This window comes from Balaenoptera physalus, assembly GCF_965194825.1.
Source record: "Balaenoptera physalus genome assembly, chromosome: 14".
NCBI lineage: Eukaryota > Metazoa > Chordata > Mammalia > Artiodactyla > Balaenopteridae > Balaenoptera > Balaenoptera physalus.
This window is the reverse complement of record NC_138893.1, coordinates 87,074,190-87,095,072: the sequence shown is the minus strand read 5'-3', so window position 1 is coordinate 87,095,072 and position 20,883 is coordinate 87,074,190. Positions and strand designations below refer to the sequence as shown.

The 20,883-nt window shown below is 51.4% G+C and overlaps 1 protein-coding gene and 1 long non-coding RNA gene across 5 annotated transcripts in view; one reads left to right on the top strand and one right to left on the bottom strand.

The window, feature by feature from the left end:
* The window catches only part of TSPAN15 (tetraspanin 15), a 50,051-nt gene extending 31,554 nt beyond the window's left edge, over positions 1 to 18,497 (top strand). For 3 of the 4 annotated variants that reach the window (XM_082424585.1, XM_082424587.1, XM_082424584.1), the window contains 5 exons: positions 8,631 to 8,726; positions 11,299 to 11,415; positions 15,627 to 15,674; positions 17,176 to 17,292; positions 17,677 to 18,497. In XM_082424585.1, coding sequence (XP_082280711.1) covers positions 8,631 to 8,726; positions 11,299 to 11,415; positions 15,627 to 15,674; positions 17,176 to 17,292; positions 17,677 to 17,826 — 528 coding nt within the window. In that variant the 3' untranslated portion in view covers positions 17,827 to 18,497. The remainder of the gene's footprint in view (positions 1 to 8,630; positions 8,727 to 11,298; positions 11,416 to 15,626; positions 15,675 to 17,175; positions 17,293 to 17,676) is intronic. The other variant, XM_082424586.1, reaches the window with a different exon arrangement.
* LOC309642732 lies at positions 296 to 1,655 on the bottom strand. The gene is made up of 2 exons (XR_014253348.1): positions 1,577 to 1,655; positions 296 to 1,240 (listed from the first exon to the last, which is right to left on the bottom strand). It is a non-coding gene; the product is annotated as an uncharacterized lncRNA (long non-coding RNA).
* Positions 18,498 to 20,883: the final 2,386 nt, after the last annotated feature.

Sequence of the window (20,883 nt, the reverse complement as noted above, 5' to 3'; positions counted from 1 at the left end):
TTTCCCATCTTTTTTTCAGTTCTTTTTTTCTCCCCTGCCCCAGCTTTATGGGGAATAATTGACAAATAAAATTGTGATATATTTAAACTGTACAGTGTGATGATTTGGTATATGTGTACATTGTGAAAGGATTACCACAATCAAGTTAATTAATACATCCATCACCTCAAATAGTTAACTTTTTTTTTTTGGTGAGAATACTTAAGATCTGTTCCCTTAGCAAATTTCAAATGTATAATACAGTATTATTAACTATAGTCAGCATGCTGTACATTAGATCCTCAGAGCTTATTCGTCTTATAACTGGAAGTTTGTACCATTGACCAACATCTCCGTATTTCGCCCACCTCCTATCCTCTGGCAACCACTTTTCTACTCGCTGGTTCTATGAGTTTGACTTTTTTTTTTTTTTTTTTAGACTCCACATATAAGTCACTCCATATAGTGTTTGTCTTTCTCTGTCTGACTTATTTCACCTAGTATAACACCCTCAAGGTTCACCCATGTTGCCGCAAGTGGCAGGTTTTCCTTCTTTTTTATGGCTGAATAATATTCCATTATATATACATTATATATATACACACACACACACACACACAATGGAGAATATATGTATATCTATATATCTACATATCTGTATCTCTCTCTATATATGTATATATCTCACATCTTTATCCATTCATCTGGCAACAGACACTTAGGTTGTTTCCATATCTTGGCAATTGTGAATCATACTTCAATGAACATGAGAGTTCTTTTCCTGGCAGATAACTCTTTGAGATAGTAATTTCATTTCCTTTGGATATATACCTGCAAGTGGGATTGTACCACATATGGTAGTTCTATTTTTAATTTTTTGAGGAATCATCATACTGTTTTCCATAATGATTGTACCAATTTACATTCCCATCAACAGTGTACAAAGGTTCCCTTTTTTCCTCACCAACATTTGTCTCGTTTTTTGATAATAGACATTCCAACAGGAGTGAGATAATATCTCATTGTGGTTTCAGTTTGCATTTCCCTGATGTTTAGTGATGTTGAGCATCTTTTCATATACCTGTTGGCCATTTGTATGTCTTCTCTGGAAAAATATCTATTCAGGTTCTCTGCCTGGTTTTTACTCAGATTACAGTTGACCCTTGAACAACATGGGTTTGAAATGTGTATGTCCACTTATACACAGATTTTTTTCAATAAATATAGTACCCATATTTCATTTTACAGATCTTTAAAACGGCTCTGATGTCCTGCTAGCCATCTTTTTTTTTTTTTTTTTTAATTTATTTTATTTATGGCTGTGTTGGGTCTTCGTTTCTGTGCGAGGGCTTTCTACAGTTGTGGCAAGCGGGGGCCACTCTTCATCGCGGTGCGCGGGCCTCTCGCTATCGCGGCCTCTCTTGTTGCGGAGCACAGGCTCCAGACGCGCAGCCTCAGCAATTGTGGCTCACGGGCCCAGCCGCTCCGCGGCATGTGGGATCCTCCCAGACCAGGGCTCGAACCCGTGTCCCCTGCACTGGCAGGCGGATTCTCAACCACTGCGCCACCAGGGAAGCCCTACAGATCTTTAAATAACTAAGTGTGAGGAAAAGTTTATGTTCCGTTAGAGATCACAATATGTGGAGTCAAAAGAACTAGTGTTTGAGTCCTGATTCTATTTAAGCTGTTTTAGCTTCCTGCCCTTGGGTGAGTTATTTATCATTTCCTTTGTTTTTGAGGCAGAAATAGCAGTATGCAGATTTTCAACTGTGTTGGTTGTTGGCATCCCTAATCTCTGCAATGTTCAAGGGTCAACTGTATTTGTTTTTTTTGCTATTCAGTTGTAAGGGTTCCTTGTATATTTTGAATATTAACCTCTTATCAGATATATGGTTTACAAATATTTTCATAGTTTGCCTTTTTACTTTTTTGATTATTTTGCTGTGCAGAAACTTTTTTGTTTGATGTAGTCCCACTTATTTATTTTTGCTATAGGCGACATTGCCTATATGTTGGATGTCAGATCCAAAAAATCACTGCTAAGACCAATGTCAAGGAGTTTTTCCCTATATTTTCTTCTAGGAGTTCCACAATTTCAGGTCTTATATTTAAGTCTTTCATTCGTTTTGAGTTGATTTTTGTCTATGGTATAAGATAAGGGTCTAATTTCATTCTTTAGCATGTGTATTTCCAGTTTTCTCAACACCATTTATTAAAGAGATTGTCCTTTCCCTGTTGTATATTCTTGGCATCTTTGCTGGAAATTAGTTGACCATATATGTGTGGGTTTATTTCCAGGCTCTCTATTCTGTTCCATTGACCTATGTGTCTATTTTTATGTCAGCACCATACTGTTTTGGTAACTATAGCTTTGCAATATTGAAATCATGAAGAGTGATGCCTCCAGCTTTGTTCTTCTTGCTCAAGATTGCTTTGGCTGTTGGGGTTTGTTGTGGGTCCATATGAATTTGAGGATTTTTTTTCTATTTCTGTGAAAGATGCCATCTGAATTTTGATAGGGATTGCATTGAATCTGTAGATTGCCTTGTCCCATTGGTTGTCTTTCCAATCTAGTTTTGCTGCCTGTTCCTCCCTTTTTCTCTTTTCTACTTTTCAGACCATCTGCTCTGGGCTGGCAGTTCCAGGGTATTGGTTCATTTTTCAGCAGCCTTGAGGCGAGAGAGATGTTTATGCCATTTGCGAATGGAGATGCTTTTTTGTGCAGTCAGCAGGGCTCCTGGCCAGCTCACAGCTTTCCAGAGTTATGAGTGCTTTACTGACTGGAGCCCAGGTCCAGGCCAGGGTTAGCAGCGTCAGTGGTTTAATAAACAATCCCCTAAGTGAACAGCAGTTCTGGTTTCCCAGGTGCTTTCACAAAGGCGGATGACTTATTTTCCAGTGCCGGGTAGGTCAACAGGTGCTGTGACACCACTCCTTGCCAGGGAGAGAACTGAGCTAAGACGAAACCTCCAGGGACCCTTAGTCCTTACAGCTGAGGATACTGTGGGTCTGAGGTCAGGGGTGAGAGTTTCCATTATCCCCAAACCCTGAGGGCACCACGGGGTGAAGTGTGTTCCTTCCCCTTGGATGGGTTGTCCCCTTCATGGGGCCCTGTCAGGGGAAGGTCTCAGTGTGCAACCCAGGAAGGACCTTCACCTTCAGGTCTCCCAGCTCTTTGGAGGCTCATGATGGGCTGTGCTGTCATATGATACATACTTCAAAAAATTTAAAAATGAGATACTAAACTAAGTGCAGTAAGATCTCCACAATGAAAAAAATAGGCCTGGAGAAATCTGGAAGGAAATAGAAATATTAACATATTAATTCATATCTCCTCTGAGGGATGGGACTCTTTTTTTCCCTAGCTCCCAAATTTTCTTTTTCTTTTTTTATAATCAAGGGGGAAAATACCATATAAAGAAAAATAATGTCCCTGCCAACTGTAATGCCATGCGATTTTGTAAAACGAGAAATGGTCCAATGGTGAGGATAGGGAAGGAGCTGCCTGGCTGTTGATGGTGGCAGAAAGGGGCAGCGTGCGATGGAGGAAGATGTGAGGCACAGTCAAGGTCAGGTTCCAGGAGGAGGTGAGTTCCCAGCTCCAGTTTTTCTTCACCAAGAGGAGAAGACAGATTTCTCTGAATCACAGTGTAACAAGTTCAGTCTCCAGCCCTGCAGGCTACCTCTTAACTCTAAGAATCCACTTGTGGTGACACATGAGGACAAGTCATCAGGCTAATAACTTCACACAGGGTTCTCAGGAAGGTGCACAGACCGTGGCCACTGCCAGGCAGTGAAAGATAAACAGACTCCCGAGTGTAAGGAAGAAACTCTCCACCAACCGCTGCCCCTGGGTGAGGTTTCTGCTGCCAGGCATGACCCAGTAGTTGGACTGAAGCAACTTTTCTGCTTGTGCAGGGTCGAGTGGCTGTGCGTTGGAGAGCTGGGTGCAGAGCTGGTGGCCCCAAGGGCCCGGGCATTAGAAGCAGGAGAAGTGCAGCACCTTGAACCCAGTGGGGGGCAGAGAACCTGAATGACCGCCACAGCTGTCTGGGTCTCACCGCTCTTGACCTGCCATCACCCCAGCTTGTCCCGAGCCTCTCTGGAGGGTGTTGGGGGTTTTGGAGGTGAGCAGCTCCTGCCTATGTGTTCCCAGCCAGGCAGGGCTGAGCAGGGACACCCAGAGGGCACTGGGCTGTAGCTGGTACGTCTTTACCCATCCCCGACCTCCTTCGCTCTACCACCAGAACAGTCAGGGGAGCGACCACTTTCCTGGCCTTGATCAGAGGGTGCTGTGGTCACACCCACCACCAGGCCATGGAATGATGGGCAGCACCCAGCCTGTTTATCATGGCACTGCCACTAGCGGGCTCTGGGTGTGACCATGAGGTCAGGGCAGGGAGAAAGGAGATAGCATGGCCTGCTTGCCTGAGCACCTGAGCATATATATATCCTTCCCACCCAGAAGAAAGTAGAGAAAGTTCTGCACTGATGTGGACATATTCCCACAGCTGGTGCCTCCCACTGTGGGAGTGAGAGCTGGAGCCCCAAACACCTGGGAGACCAAAGCATAACCCTCCCCCACCATGGGGATTAATCCTGTGACCTCCAGCCGGGTATTCCAGAGAACCTTGCAGAGTTTGCACCTCTTTCTTTCTCACTCCGTGGGTGCCTCTCAACCCTTGGTTGTCTGATGGGGCCCATCTCAGGGCTGGAGCAGAGGCTGGGGTCTGGAGGCAACGAGGATGAATCCCCACCTTCTGGGGGTACTGAGGGGAGCCCAGAGATGCTGGCTCAGCCCAGGCACTAAGGGAGGAGGGAAGTCCTAGGCTGAGCATCCGCCTCTGCGTTATGAGAGCTGAGCTGCCAGCTGTTGGGCCTCCCCAGCATGGGCCTCCGAAGCTGACATGAAGCGATGGAAGCCGGCTGGCAGCCTGTAGGAAACGAGGACAGCCCCGTCCCCAGAGGCCTGGTGGGAGGCTCCGGCTGCCAGCCCTTCCACGCTTGCCTTTCTGCCCCTCGGCCTCCCGTCCTGGGGGAGCTGCTGCCCCACGCCCCCCACCCCTCCAGTTCCTCATTTACTTAGGCTAAAAAAAAAAAAGGCTTTATTGCTATTTAATTCACATGCCATACAATTCACTCATTTAAAGTGTACATTCAGATATGGGCAACCATCACCACTGTCGATTTTAGAACATTTTCATGACCTCCAGAAGAAATCTGACATCCCTTAGCTATTCTCCTCATTCATTTAAAAACTCTCCAAGTGCCTCCACTGAGAGCAGTGATGCAGAGGCTTCAGATATCTTTAAAACTAGATTAAAAGAAAGAACTAGAAAGGGCAGTTCTTTGTAGCTTGAGTCTGGTAGGTTGAACAATGTGCTCTGAAAATCCCATGGCCTTTGATGTTTGCTTACTCTTTGCTTAATTTAGCCCGGGCCACGTGCCTCTGAGGCCATGCCAGCCATTTGTGAAAGGTGGTTTTCTAGTCCTCATTGGCGCTGCCCCTGCTGTGTGACCTGGTTTAGAGCAGGGTGGGGCTGGCACTGGGTGCGTTTGGCCCCTGGATGCAGCAGAGGAAGCCAGAATTCTCTTTTCCCTTCCACGCTCCCACAGGGCACGTCCTCTGAGTGGCTCCCCCAGTCCCTCAGAACGTCGTGGGATATAGCACCGTGCTTTACAGTTAATTAGAGTGAATTAATGACCTGCACGACCTCCACCCCCACAGGAACCACCCAAGCATTCTACACGTCTCCCTGGCGCGGGCACGCACACGCACACGCACACGCGCGGTGCCGAAGGCAGTGCACACGTGCGAGAATCAGCACAACCCAGAGAGCTCTCTGGTGGGAACTGGGGGCAGCTGCCGCCCGTGGAGCCTGGGGCCATCTGTTCCTCCTGTCCATCCCGAGAGGCCTCCAGCGGGGCCTCTCTTCCCCACAGGGCCCCGGTTCAGCTAGCCAGATGGAAGGCCTGATTTGCACAATGAGGGCTCTTTTGGAGTCCGTGCCTTTGGAAAATGCTCAGAGACTGAGGTGGTTTGGGGAGAGAGGTCAGGGCTGCTCACCAAAGAGGGAGGGAGAGCCTTTCCCCTTTGGACCACTGAGCGTCCCCTCTGCCGCCTGTCTTCCTGCCTGCCCTGGGCCTCCTGCCCTCATCCCACCCTGTTTCCTAACAGCATGTGACCCAGTGGGAGGGCTGAGGGGTGAGCCGCTGGAGGGGCTGGGAGGTGGCCAGTGGGCTGGGGTAGGTGGACCAGGACGGTCTGCAGTGCCTTGAGAGTGGAAGGAAGCCACCCCGCCTCCCATGAGTGTGGCCCTAGACATGTCCCTGACCTTGGACATCAGCCCCTGCACCTCAGTTCAGCCAAGGGCCCCTTACACCATGCCATTTAATGCTGCGAGCTCATTCCCTTGCCCTATCCTGGGTGACAGACTGATCCTGCCTGGTGTCCTGTTTGCTTCGACACCCCCAATCATGCTCCAGCTGGCTGGCCTGTCCCTTCGTCACCCAGAGGAGCAGGTACCCAAGGTCGGAAAGGCTGCAGGACCTGGGGGCCTCTGGGAAGGGTGGCCTGAGGCCAGGCAGCTTCCTGCTCTGCCCAGGTCGAGTGACCAGCAAGCAGCTCTTCCACTGAGCCCCTGCCCTGGGATCCAGTGCCAGACCTGGGCAGGGCTGAGGGCTGGTGACTGCAGAGCCTCTCACATGGGAAGGGGGCTGGCCCTGTGCCTCCCGAGGCCTGCAGCTCCCAGGTCTTCTCCTGAGCGGCTGATTATCATCAGCAGAGGGTTTTCCTTCTGGCCACAGAGATAGGTTTCCCTGAGCCAGTCTCCTTTGTCACCCTGGCTTTGAGCAGTGTGTGAATTTCAGGAAGAAGGTGGCTGTCACATCCTTCATTCCTCTCTTTTTGATACTGGAGATGGTTTGGGGAGATGGCCGCAATCTGAACCTTGGGTTCTTATCTTGGCTTCTATTTTTTTTTTTTTTCTGTTTTCCATATTACTTTAATAACTGGTAACACATGATCTTTTATGAGTCTAAGATTGTTAATATTGTTTCTCATTTTACAGAGGAGTTACCTTGGATAACCTATCCCCACACAGAGTTTTTGTTTTTGTTTTTAATTTTTATTGGAGTATATAGTTGATTTACAATGTTGTGTTAGTTTCTGGTGTAAAGCAAAGTGAATCAGTTATACATAAACTTATCTTGGCTTCTTAAAGTGTATCAGGCCGGGAGTTTGACGCTTTGGTTCCAGCATCTCTCTGCCAGTGATCAGCAGGGTGACCTTGGACACGTCACATCACCTCTTTGGGCTGCAGGGTGTTTGTGAGGGGCCCCAGGCTAGGGCCTAGCTCTTGGACAAGACTTAGGGCCTTAATTTCTTCTGGGATCAGCCATTTTCCACTGATGATGTAATGGGTATGAAGTGGTACCATAGGGTATGTGTCTCCTGGAAAAAGAAGGACCTATCATAATAACAGCAGGACTTACTATGTGCCTGGCATCCTGCTGAGCACTTTTGTAGATTTAGTTTATTTGAATCTCCAGCCCCTCCCAAGCAGAGGATTCTCCCCCACCCCCAGCCCCCATTCTGTAGAGGATGAAATGGAGGCCCGGAAGTTGAATGAAGTGCCTGAGGCCTGCGTGGCTGCAGGGAGTGTTCTTGACCATGAGGCTTGACAGCCCCTCGCAGCCTAGTGTTTGAGCTTCAGAGCTCGAAGGTGTCTTAAACATAGGCCTGCAGGGTTGGTTCACAAGTGGGAAACTGAGGCCCAGAGAGGAGGAGTAGCTGTGATGGGGCCTGCAGTCCCAGGCTAGGGCCTGGAACCCAGGGCCCTGTTGTCCCCGTGTACCCTGAGGGCGCCTCCCCTGGGAATCGTCCGGCTCCAGAGCTGAGAATGCACCCTTTGTGCCAGCACAATCTCTGATGATACACGGGCCTCCCTGCTCTGAAAGCCCTGATTGTCGCTGCGAGTGTGGAGCTGGGCTGCCCACGCTCCCGCCCCATCCCTTCCTGCTGTGGGGCCTTTTGTGCTCCTGGATCCCAGTACAACAGCCGGGCTGTTGATCCAGAAGGCCCAGTGTGACTGGGAGAGGGCGGCCTGCCAGCGCCCTTCCCGGTGGGGATTGTCCCAGCCCGAGAGGGAGGTGGGCCCTGTCATCTCCCTGCAGTGACAGAGAGAGGCCTGGAGGGGAGTCAGGAGACCTGGTTTCCAGTCCTGGCCGGGCCCCTAACCAGAGTTGAGACCTGCTCGGTGATCTGGGGAGAATCAAGCTCCCTCTCTGGGCCTCCTTATCTGTAAAACAAGAGCTTGGATAGGAGAGAAGAGTGGAGAGGAGGCCTGGAGGGCAAAGGGAAGGTTCCAGCACAGGCCTGTCTTTGGCAGTAGAAGGAGCACCAGGCCAGGAACTTGGGCAGCTGAGTCCCAGCCCTGGCCTGGGTGGGTTGTTTGATCTGTAAAGGAATGGGGTGCACCATTCCTGCATCCGATGGGCACTGGGGGCATGGAAGGGGTGCTTTGTGCAAGTAGGGGCAGGGGCCAGCTGGGCATGTGGGCACTCTGGTTCAATCCCGACTTTTGGGAAATCTCGGGTGGGACTCTGGGGATGTGTGCTCTTCTTCCTTTGTAATTTCTCTGTCTAAATAGACCATCGACTTTCTGAATGACAACATTCGAAGAGGAATCGAGAACTACTATGACGATCTGGACTTCAAAAACATCATGGACTTTGTTCAGAAGGAGGTGAGCCAGGCGCTTTGGGTCAGACCTCTGCCTCCCATGCCCTTTGTCCCCTACTGGGGACCCTGCTCAAGAGGGTGGGGGTGAGGGTCATATGGCTTATCCATTCCCAAAGCAGGTGGCTGGCCAAGTTGGGAGGCAAGGGTGGGCCATGGACAGCCGCCAAGGGTAGGGATGCCAGGGCCTGACCTTCTCAACCAGCTCTCTACCCGTGTGCTTCGCCCACAATATACTTGCCCTACCTGTTCCTCTCCAGGTACACGGACCCTCCCCTCCTGGAAAAAAAAAAGAACAAGGTCAGGGGTAGCTACAAGCCACCTGGCAGTGTCTCAGGGTGCACCTCTCCAGTGGGTAAAGATCCTCCTTCTTTGAGGTGGGAGTGACCTCCAAGCCACCCAGTCCAAAGTTCCCTCTGCCAAGACCCTTTAGTGACGGGGAGCTCACTGCCTTGCCAAGTCAAGGACAGCCCCGACGGGGAGAGAGCTCTTCCCCGATTCCATTTCCCCCTGCATGGGGGAACAGAACAAGACTTCTCCTTTTCCTCGATGACACTTCTTTGAATGTGATGATTGTCATTTGGGGATGTCATCCCTCTTCCCAAGGTCCACCCAAATCTGTGGGTGTAATAATAATAGCAGTTGCAGGGCAAGCTGCTGCCCTCGGGGGCTTCTACACATCAATCTCACTTAGTCCTGAGCCTCAGCTTCCTCATCTGCCTCAAGGGGATACTAATGGTCCCTTCCTCTTGGCGTCATTGTGAGATTGCCTTGACCTATTTCAGAGGTGGTTAGAGCAGTGCCAGGCAAGTGATGAGACTTAGGTCAGTGTCAGCTGCAGTGATCGTCATCCTCACATCCTACTAGGTGAGGACAAGCAGAGTTTGAGGGCCGAGGGCCCACTCAGCCCTGGCAGCGCTTCTTTGGACATGACCTTGGGGGCGTCAGCTGGCCTGATCCCCGTGCTAGCCCTCAGTGGGGACCAACATCTCACCGCACCCAGGGCCACCTGTAGTGGCCACACCCTTGGCTCAGGCCTTCGATGTAGTCACAACAGGTGCAGCCTCTGGGAGGCCCTTCTTTGCCAGGGATGTGCCTGCCAGCTCTGGCCATCAAGTGGGGCAAAATGCTTTTATTGGAACCAATCTTCAGCTGGCTTGCAATTTTCATTTCTTCCAGGGTGGAATGGCGGGATGACTCATGCTCATTGGGCACCCTGCTTGGTGCTGAATGCCTCATGCATGGCTTCCCTTTGTAGTTCTCAGCTCAGCTGTGCAAAGCTGGCATTGCTTTTCCTGCTTTACAGTTGAGGGTCTGAGGCCCAGAGAGGCTCATTGACTTGCCCAAAGTCACACAGCATGGAGTGGTAGTGTGAGGATTTGAACTCTGGCCTGTCTGATGGCAAAGCAAATGCCCTTTGCACTGTACCCCAAAGAGGCACTTCCAGATCCCTCAAACTGATAACCTAAAAATCTCTATGGGGACTCTGAAAGGGTAGCTGCTTTGTGTTTTTACTAAGACCTTGGACCATATCACTCCCCTGGTTAAACCCTGCAGTGACTTTCCATCACTCAGAATACCATCCCAGCTCCCTGCTTGTTCTGGCTGACAAGGCTTTCATGGTCTGGCCTCATGTCCTCCATTCTTGCTGGCTCTGCTCCAGACATGCCTGCTGCTGAAATATAACTACCTCGTCTCTGCATGGGGTCTTTGCATGTCTTGACTGGCTTTTTCCTGTTGTTCATGTTTCAGATTAAATGACATCTCCTCAGGCCTTTCCCGACCTCCCCGCTCCTTCCCCTGTTTGCCGTATCCCTGGTACCCAGCACTACCTCACTGCCCTTTTCACAACGGTGATTCCTCTCTGTCGCCCTCTGCAGATGTGTCCCATATGGGCAGGGCTGTGGTGCTTTTGCTCCCCCTTGTCTCTCTGGCACACAGAACAATGCCCGGCACACACCAGCATCTCAGTGGAGTAACTGCTTCCCCCAGGCGTTGGCATCTGTATAGGGGGAGATGCAGGGAGGGGCTAAGCTAAGGGGAAAATGATGCCAGCTGTGCCGTCGCTTCAGTCCTGAGCCCAGGCCAGGGTGTGAGGTGTGTGCCCCTTTGCTAAGGGCAGGACAGGCAGAGCTGGGGCAGGTGAGGAGAAGGTCAGTGTGGTTCAGGGACCCCTGGGTTGTGGGGCTTCCCTAGAATCCTAGTCTCTGGGACCTTAAAGGCCAGCTCCTCGGGTTGAGCGCCTGCCCTGGGGATGTGAAGATGGAGTCCGGTTGTCAAGGAAGGACGTTCCCTCCAGTGTTTAGTCACCACCCCGCTATCCCACCAAAAGGCTACCCAGCCTTGGCTTTGCATGCCTCTCCAGTGACGGGGCGCTCAGTACCTACTGGGCAGCCATGCCGCTTTTGGCGAGCTCTGACCCGACAACGGATGCCTCATTTGCTCCCTGTAGCTCCCCCTACCAGGGTGACCCCCATCATAAATCACATCGTCCATCCCCTGGCAGGGCCCCTCCCTGCCGTCTGCCCGGGGCCCCGGCGGTGATGGCAGCTCTCTTCCCCGCTTGCTTCCTCCCTCAGTTTAAGTGCTGTGGCGGAGAAGACTACCGAGATTGGAGCAAAAACCAGTACCACGACTGCAATGCCCCCGGACCCCTGGCCTGCGGGGTGCCCTACACCTGCTGCTTCAGAAACACGGTACCCACTGCTCCTGGGGGTTCCCGGCTGGTCAAACGCTTCTCTCACCTTTCAGGACAGGGGTGGTGGGGATGGTTGGGTGCGGCAGGCAGGAGGTGGTGGTCATTGTCGAGGCTTCCTGAGCCTTGAGGGCTACTAAAGGGGGTGAATCTGGGAGGGGGGGTGGGGAAGTCTTGCCTTATTAGTAGCGGTCGTTAACATCTACTGAGCACTTACCATGTGCTGGCCTTTTCTAGGTTCTTTAGTTGTATTAACTCATTTAGTCTTTTCAACAACCCTGTGAGGTAGGTACCGTTATTTCACCCACTGTACAGATGAGAAAATTGAGGAACCAAAAGGTTAGGTGCTTTGCCCAAGGTTGATGGGGCTGGGATGAAATTCAGGCAGCCATCGTCAGAGCTGCACCCTGGACTCCTGTGCAAGCCAGGCGAGGAGTAGGAGAGGGTCCAGGCCGGGGGGCTTAGCAGGGTGGCCGGCTTGACAGCCGTAGCGAGAGGACCAGAGCAGGGCCTGAACTTTGGGCATTGCTGGTGGACTTTGGGCTTGACGTCCTGGTGACCATCAGCAACAGGGCATTTGGAAGGGGTCTGGTGATGTAACCGTCAGCCTCCGCCTCTCCCCAGTGGGATCCTCGCAGCTCTATTGCCTCCTTGGCCACTCGGGAGGCTGCCCTGTGCTGTCACTGCTAATAAATGAGAGGCTTGGTCAATCCCCTGTTTGACTAATGTGTCCAAAAACTGCATGGTTTCTGGGTTGGAATGAGGCAGAGAGCTTTGCAATTACACCCTGAAGAGTCATGGAAAATTTCTCTTCTGATGCTCCACCATTCTGTGCCCACTTCCAGATTCTGTAAACCGAGCAGCTGCTGGTAGGGGTGGGGGCCTCACCCGGTGAGTCAGGGAGCCAGTGCCAAGTGCATTAGCCCTAAAATGGCTGGGCCAGGAGGGGAGGCTTGTTTGGAAATTGTAGCTGCCATTTTAGGGTAGCTTGCTGTGCAAGCGGAGTGCTGGGGAAGAGCCCGGGTTTTTTAGGGAGGCCTACGGGGGGTGACCCTGAACTTCATCACCCAAGGCAGTGGCACCTGAAGGTCCAGGTTGAGATGTGGAAGCCCAACTTGTATTCATTCATTCATTCAACAAGTATTTATTGAGGACCTGCCAGATGTGGTTCTACATTCTGAGGATACAGAAAACACACAGAGAACTTTTGCCTGCATGGAGCTGACATTCTTTCTAGTGGGTAAAACTGACAAGCAAAATAAATAAGTAAAAGAGATAGTATGCTAGAAGATGATAAATGCTAAGGAGAAAAATAAAGCAGGGGCATGGAGGATTGCAATTTTAGATACTGAGAAGGTAGGTTCTCAGTAAAACTCTGAAGGAAGTGAGGGAGTGAGCCATGTGTATCTGGGGATAGGAATTCCTGGCAGAACAGCAAGTGCAAAGGCCCTGAGGTGGGAGTTGCCCTGGTGAGTTTGAGAAACAGTGCAGAGACCAGTGTGGCTGGAGCAGAGTGAGTGTGGGGGAGGAGAGTGGCAGACAAAGTCAGGGAGGTCATGGGTGCCCTGATGGCCATGGTCAGGACTTAGGTTCCCTTGAGTGACAAGCAGTCAAGTGACAGGGCTTTAGTAGCTGAGTAGCAGATCTTACTTAGGCTTTACCAGGACCACCCTCCTGTCTGCTGTGGGAGCAGAGGTGACGTGGGGAGTCTGGTTAGGGGCTAGTGCAGTGGTCCAGGTGTCACAGCTAAGGCTGTCCGGGAAGTGGGCTCTGACATGCTGGTTAGTGCGCAGGAGGCTTAGTAGGAGGTGCGCTCAGGATTGACACCTGTAAGGGATGTGACGGAAGCTGGGCTGGGCAGAGGGAGAGGCTGAGCAATGATGCAGGCTCAGTGGGGGCCTCAGCTGCCTCTCCGGGAATGTCCTGGGATGATCCTTCAGAGTTGTCCCATACTGGGGCAAGGGGAACAGGTCTTCATACCTCCACATGCACCAGGCATTACATGAGGAGTGTCCCACCCGGAAGGGACTTGCTGGCTTGTTCAGCAGAGAAACAGAACAAGTAGGATGTGTGTGTGTGTGTAAAGAGATTTATTATAGGAAACTGACTCACAGAATTATGGAGGCAGGCAAGTCCCAAGATCTGCAGGGTGAGTCGGCAAGCGAGAGCCAATGGTTTAGTTCCAGTCTGAGTGCACAGGCCTGAGAACCAGGAGAGCTGATGGTGTAGTTCCTGTTTTAAGGCTGGCAGGCTCAAGGCCCAGGAAGACCCAATGTTTCGGTTCAGGTCTGAAGTCAGGCAGGAAGAATTCTCCCTTACTCGGGGGAAGGGCAGCCCTTTTGTTCTATTCAGGCCATCGACTGATTGGATGAGGCCCACCCACGTTAGGGAGGGCAATCTGCTTTACTCAGGCTACTGATTTAAATGTTAATCTCATTAAAAAACCACCCAGAATTAATGTTTGCATAGATATCTAGGTGTGTCACCCCAGGGCCTAGAGAAGAGTTCTGGGCTCTAGGGTTAGGGAGGCGTCTGCTGCTGCATGTGTGTTCCCTGAGGGCAGGAGCTGTGGTTCTACCTCCAGGGCTGGAAGCACACTGAAAAGTAGGTTTATTCTTGTCACCTTCTTACATACCATATAGTTTACTTATTTATTATGTTCATTGTCTATCTCCCTCCCTAGAATAAAAGTTCCATGAAGGCAAGGACCTTTTTTTGTTCTTCTATATTCCCAACGCCTAGAACAGAGAATGGTACATAATGAGCACTCAGTATTTGTTCAGTAATGACTGAATGAATGAACAAATGGGGTAGGAAGCACCTGCTCCCATCATGCCCTCGAGCACTTGCTCCCCAGGCCTGACCTTCTCCCTGGGGGTTATGTTCTTGGCCTGGAGGGGCCATGAATGCCAACCGACATGAAGTGGATGCTCGGTGTTTTGGGGTCTGAGGGCGCCTGGGGGACAGTCTAGACTGAGGGAGGTTATTTTGCCCACACATCAGGCCCTGACATTTAGACTGATCTAGATGACGTCTGAGGTTCAACCCACTCTTTTGGAAAGAGAGTAGACAGCCCTCCTTGCCTTCCATGGGCTGGGATTGTGTCCAAAGTCACTCCAGCCAGCGTGTCTGTGTTCTGCCATGTGCCCAGCCCTGGGATAAGCCCTTTATGTGTATATCTCACTTTATATTCAAAACAGCCCTGTGGGGTACATTCTCAGATCACCATTGCTTTATGAAAGAGACCAGGGAAGCTATTCATTCATTCATTCATTCATTCATTCAACAAATCCTTACTGAGTGCCTGCATGTGCCAGTCCCTCAGCAGCCCACCTAAGGTTGGTCACAGAGCTCCTAAGTGGCAGAGCAGGACCTGGACCAGGTAACGTGATACCAGAGACCACACTGGCCACTCTGCTGTCCTGCATTACTGCTGGAACCTTTGGCACCCTGGTCCCACAGCAGCTTTCACTTAGATGTGAAGGGATGGGACCGGGACATCGAGCTTTCTCTCACCTTCTAGAAAATAGAGGAAACTACACAAGGGCTCAGGCAGCGATGGGAAGTGCCCCTGCCAGTCCTGTGATATAGGTCTGCTGGGAAGAGATTTGATGGGTCTAGGGCCGACCACAGCTTCCCCTGCACCTAGATGAGTCAGCCGCTGGGAGTTCCTGAGAGCAGCTCTCTTCCCAGGAAGGAGGCTGGGCGGCCCTTCCACTGGTGGGTGTCTGTCTGCAGGAGCAGGGAAGTGTGGTCAGAGGCCTGGCTTTGCCCTCAGGTGAACCCCAGCTGGCCGGGGCCCTGGCTGTGGTCTGGGATTTTCTTTCATAAGAGCCAGCGTAGTGGGAGTGGCCCAGCCCTGACCTCAGACAACGCATAATCATATCAGCAAAGCTTGAGCTCCGGGTCGGCTGCAGTGGGGGAGCCTGGGGCAGTGCCCTTTCCTCTGGGTTCCTAGGCTGCCGCGGGTGGGGCAGTGAGCCTCCCACCGAAGCGCCGCGGAACTGGCCTTCCCGCCTGTCCTCCCTGTGCATTTCTTGGAGGCAGGAGGTTAAGATGCAGACTTGAGCCAGGCTGCCGGGCTGGGAATCTCAGCTCCATCCATACTGGACAGTGCAACTCTCTGCGCACTATAAAATGGGGGTCGGGGGAATACATGTCTTCTACGGTAAACACTATGTAAGTGTTAGCTAATACACATTTCTGTTTCAGACAGAAGTTGTCAACACCATGTGTGGCTACAGAACTATTGACAAGGAGGTAACGTCTTTGAAATCTCTTTCCTCCAGAAGGGTTGCCCTTCCTGTCCCATCTCCAGGGTGATCAGAGGGGCTACCAGGGGTGAGGCTCCTCGCTGCTGAGATTTCCCAACATTCCTGGCTGTGAAAAGGAGCCAGGGACTGCCCAGGTTTTCTGCCCTACCCAGAACAGGAGGACTCGGGGAGCCAAGAATCCCCCCAGGCTGGGAAAGGCTGGCTGCCAGGGTGTGCCGAGCACCTAAAGTGTGAGGCCACCGAGGCCACTGTGCCCTTGCCAGTGCCCCCGGCATGTCCCTGTGCCTGGCCGCGCTCAGCAGCAGCCTGCCTCTGCCCATTTGCAGACGACACACACTGGCTTCCTCAGCCTGGGACCCAGGGGTCCCTTAAGGAAGAGAGCCTCTGGAAGGTCCCTCCTGGCTCAGCATCCTGGGCATTTCTCCTGGACTTGGAGACAAGCTGGGGTGGTGCCGAGAAGGGAGCTAAAAATAATGGCGACTTGAGATGCCTCTGAGCAGTGGTTCTCAAAGTGAGGCCCCCAGACCAGCAGCAACAGCAGCGCCTTCCCCCCAGCCCCCCGCCCTGGGAACCCGTTAGAAACGGGCATTCTTGGGGTGGCGCCAGCAGGTGATTCTGACACACATTTAACATGTAGAGCCACAGACCAGCAGTGGTTCTCCAGCCATCAAACCCAATGGCCAGTTTTTATATTAAACACTTGGTAATGCCCTATTCATTATTCCAAAATGAAATTCACAGATAATATAACCTACCTACACACGTAATTCCAAAACAAGTAACATAATGATTTGAGACAAAAGGAGAAATAAGATAAAACAATTTACAACCATATACCATATTTCAACATGTACATGCTCAGGCACTAGACAGAAAAAGCAAAGTGGTTGGGTGTTTACACTGCCAGGGGCTTCTGATACTTGGGAGGGGTGTTGTGTGGACCACTTGCATTACCATGGGCGTATTTTTGCCATTGACATGGTTTTTCAAAATGGTGAACAAATCTTGATGAAGTTGCAAACAAAATAATGTATAATAATTCCTTAGTTTATCTAATATTCTTTCTACAGAATTCAGTGCATAGTAAAAACATGCAGAAAACACTTTGGTTTTTATGTCCCTGGAGCTAGGCTTTGGGCTCAGATAATTATGGATGGGTTTTCACCCATCCAGATGCCCAGGGGACATCTAAGAGGCAGGTAGTCTGGGAAGTTGTCCATGGAGTAGGATTGCCCTGAGCTCTACAGTCCCTCAGCCCCCAACCCCAATCGCAGTGATAACCAGAAGTGCCACCACAATGTCCGCAGTGCTCTCTAGGGAACGGTACCGCCTGCTGAGACCCAGTGATCTAGAGCCACCTTCTCATCACATTGTATACGAGAAACTGAGGCCCAGAGAGGCTGAGGGACTCGCCTGGACCTGGGGTGAGTGGCAGAGTTGGGACCAGGGCTCCCAGGCGAGTGCTCAGCCAGACTCCTCCCCGGCAGCGCCTCAGCGTGCAGAATGTCATCTACGTGCGGGGCTGCACCAACGCCGTGCTCATCTGGCTCATGGACAACTACACCATCATGGCGGGCCTCCTGCTAGGCATCCTGCTCCCTCAGGTGTGCTGGTCCCGCCTCCACCAGGGAGGGGAGCTAGAGGTGGGGATGGGGTGGGCAGGCTGTGGCTTCAGATGATGTGTGGCTTGGTGATTACAGAATGCAGAGTAGGCACAAAGGGCTGCGGTGAAGAGGGCTCTTGGACCAGCCACCTGGGCTCACCCTGGGATGGCTGGAGGGCTGGAAGGAGGGGGTGAATGGCCTAGAAAGTGAGTGACATAGCTGGGGGGGGAATAGGAATCGCAGAATGGAGGGTCTCTAGGATTTCCTGGCAGGGGCAGAGGAGGGCCCGGGCTGGGGCCATTGGGGTAGTGGGGGCTAGGGACTGCCGGAGAGGGCCACCCAGATGGCCAGCAGGCTCTCACCCTCCCTACCCTTTCTCCTCAGTTCCTGGGGGTGCTGCTGACATTCCTGTACATCACCCGGGTGGAGGACATCATCATGGAGCACTCTGTCACTGATGGACTCCTGGGCCCCGGCACAAAACCCAGCGTGGAGGCAGCAGGCACGGGGTGCTGCATGTGCTACCCCAATTAGGGCCGTGGCCTGGGGCGGCAGCTCCAGAAGGACCGTGACAGGACAGCTCTGCCCAGGCCACGTCGTGCGGGCCGGATAGGACTGTGGCCCCTCTCTCCACATTCGGCACTGACCAAAGCCCCGGCTGTGTTTGCTCAGGGCTCCCAGGCCGCCGCCTGTCTGGTGGGTGGAGCCCCTCCCCAGCGGCGGAATTCTGTGCATGCCCACCCTGCTGGGCGTGGGGAACAGGGCACCCCTCCTCCAGGCTCCGGCTGCTGGGGAAGGGGGAGCTTGGCGCGGGGCTCCGGACCCATTTCATTTCTGGTAGTGCCTTGGCCTTGGTGTTTGTGCCCCTTTGAGGGCAGTTTTGTAGTGATTTGTAATCAGGGAGGGAGGAGAGCCTGTGTGCCCCGAGGTGAAGGAGCAGAGGGGAGGGGTGCAGCCCCCAGGCCCCAGTCCTTCGGCCTCACCCCTGAGGCCACGTTGGGCCCGTTTCTCAGCCTCCCGGGTACCTTGAGCCCTCCACAGGGCTGCTGCTTTGTTGATCCTGTTTTGTACCTGATTTTTATAACATTCATTTTGTACACAGTTAACAGGAGTTTCCGACTAATCAAAGCTAGCTGTTCCCCCCATTCCTCTTCCCCTACCAAGCCAGTTTATTAATCAGACAATAAAGACATGATTTTTTTTTTTTCTGGTTTTTTGTTTGTGCTGTTTGGGTCGAGAGTGAGGAAGACCTCCAGTTGGGCTTGGAAACCCCTTGTTGGTGCAAAGATCGAAGGGGAGGCACCCTGAGGCCAAGATTTGGGACAGTTTGGGACACTTGAGGCCCAGGAGGATCAACTGAGGCTGCCTGCTCCCGGCTTGGAATGGCCTCTCTCATCCTTTGGTTTGTGGGCTGGGCCTGGAGCCTCCTGTGCCCATCCTTCCTGCCAGGAATTCACTTGCGGGAAACCTCAGGGAAAGAGGCAGAGATGACAACCTGTCTTACAGACTGGGAAACTGAGGCCAAGCCACAGTGGCATGAGTCTTCTCTTCGGGGAAGTGGGGCAGATGGGAACTAGGAAAGTCAGGGGTCCGGGAAGGAGCAGTGCCCACAGATCCACCCTCGACCTTTGGGCTATAGAACTGGAGTGACTCTCGGACTGTAAACAGCCCATTGTTCCAGGGCCTGGGGTGGGGCTGGACGGTGCTCACTGCATAGCAAAGGTTGGTGCTGGTCGCCCCCTGCTGGAGACGGCAGGACCTGCGTGGATCGGTCCACCCAAGCCTTCCTGCCCCAAGACTTGAGTTCTAGATTTGCTGTGAGGTTCTTAGTAGCCAGGGCAATAGAAATAAACAGCATGAGCCCCAAACCTGAAGAATTCAATTTAAGAGTGTTAAAGGAACTGCCCATCACACCCACAAGAGGTAGGATGCCTGGTTGGCCATATGTACAAGCCTGCATTGTCTGATGTGTAGGAAAGGGCAGAAGAGGGATTTTTTTTTTTTTTTTAAAGGATAGAATAATGCAACAATAGGAAGCACATCAGTGAGCACACTCTGTCTCAGGAACTTGTCTAAACATACATATTAACTCCTTTAATCCTTACAACTGTATGTGGTAAATCCTGTTATCTCCATGTTATTGATGGAGAAACTGAGGCATATTGTGGTTAAGTAACTTGCCCAAAGCACACGGCTGGTAAGTGACAAAGCCATGATGTGAACCTGGGTAGAATCTCCCTGGCATGCAGCCCCTCTGCTCTACTGATTCTGTTGCCTCGTATGGACACATGATACTAAGCGTGCAAAACCTGGGATGGCTGTTACTGTAGCTGTCCCCGTGGGGTGGCCATTGAAGCCGCTGCTGGAGCCTCTGCCTGGTCCCCATTTTGACCAATGCATTCAAGGCCAGGTCAAACTCTGTGTCTGGATGGTGCCCTCGTGGCACTCTGGCTCTGGCTGTTCTCTGAGGATTCTCTCTGTGCTCAGAGGGTGTGGCAGCTGCTTTTGGGACAGCAAGATGGCAGAGGCACCGAAGGGGTTGGGACTGCACTGAGTCTGCTTATCCAAAGTCACATTACCCTGGAAACTGGAAACCTCTGGTCAACTTGTCCTCCCTCTTCTTCTCACCACCACTCACCAACACTCCTCTACCTCCCACTGCTGCTTCTGTGCACCAGGGATCACAGGTTGGTGCCCACAGGTGGCTGAGTGCCGTGGACACTTAGCTCTTCTTTCTTTTTTTTCCAAACCTCAGCCACTCACCTCTCCGGAAAACAAACGGAACCCATGGAGAGGCCTTTCTCAGTCCTGCGGTTGGGATGCCCCTGCTTTGCACCCTTTGTGCTTCAAAAGCAGTTACATCATCCTGACCCCTTGTCACACAAGGATGGAAGAATGACCCTCAAAGTGAGTCATTTTCCCTCACTGTGGCACACACAGAAAATGATGATATCAGTGCAGCCCACAATATTTGTGAAGCTGGGGGAGATTTGTAGGCTTTGATTTTGGACTTTTTTGGTTCTAATATATTTATAAGAAAAACAAAACAATAAAATGCATTAAGGAAGACTGGGTTAGTATAAAAATCCCAAATACAGTATTCTCCAAACTTTGTTTTAACAGTATATTGAAGTATATTCAACCTAAAATAAACCACACATATTTAACGTGACAAATATATCACTAGTCAAACCATCATCATGATCGAGATAATGAACAACCCCACCATGCTAAAGAAATTTCCTCTTGCCCCTTGGGGATTCCTTCTTTATAGCCCTTCTCACCACCCGCTAACCCATCTCCAGGTGACCATGGATCTGCTTTCTATATATATTATATTTTCCAAAATTTTATGTAAGTGGATTCATACAGCATGGACTCTTCTTTTTGTCTGCCGTTTTTTGCTTAACATAATTATTTTGAGTTTCATTCATTTCCTAGCACAGATCGGTAGTCCATTCTTTTGTATTGCTGAGTAGTATTCCTTTGTATGGCTTTGCCATAGTTTATCCATTCACCTACTGATGGACATTTGTGTTGCTTCCAGGTTTTTGGTTGTTGTTAATACAAATAAAGTTGCTATGACCATCC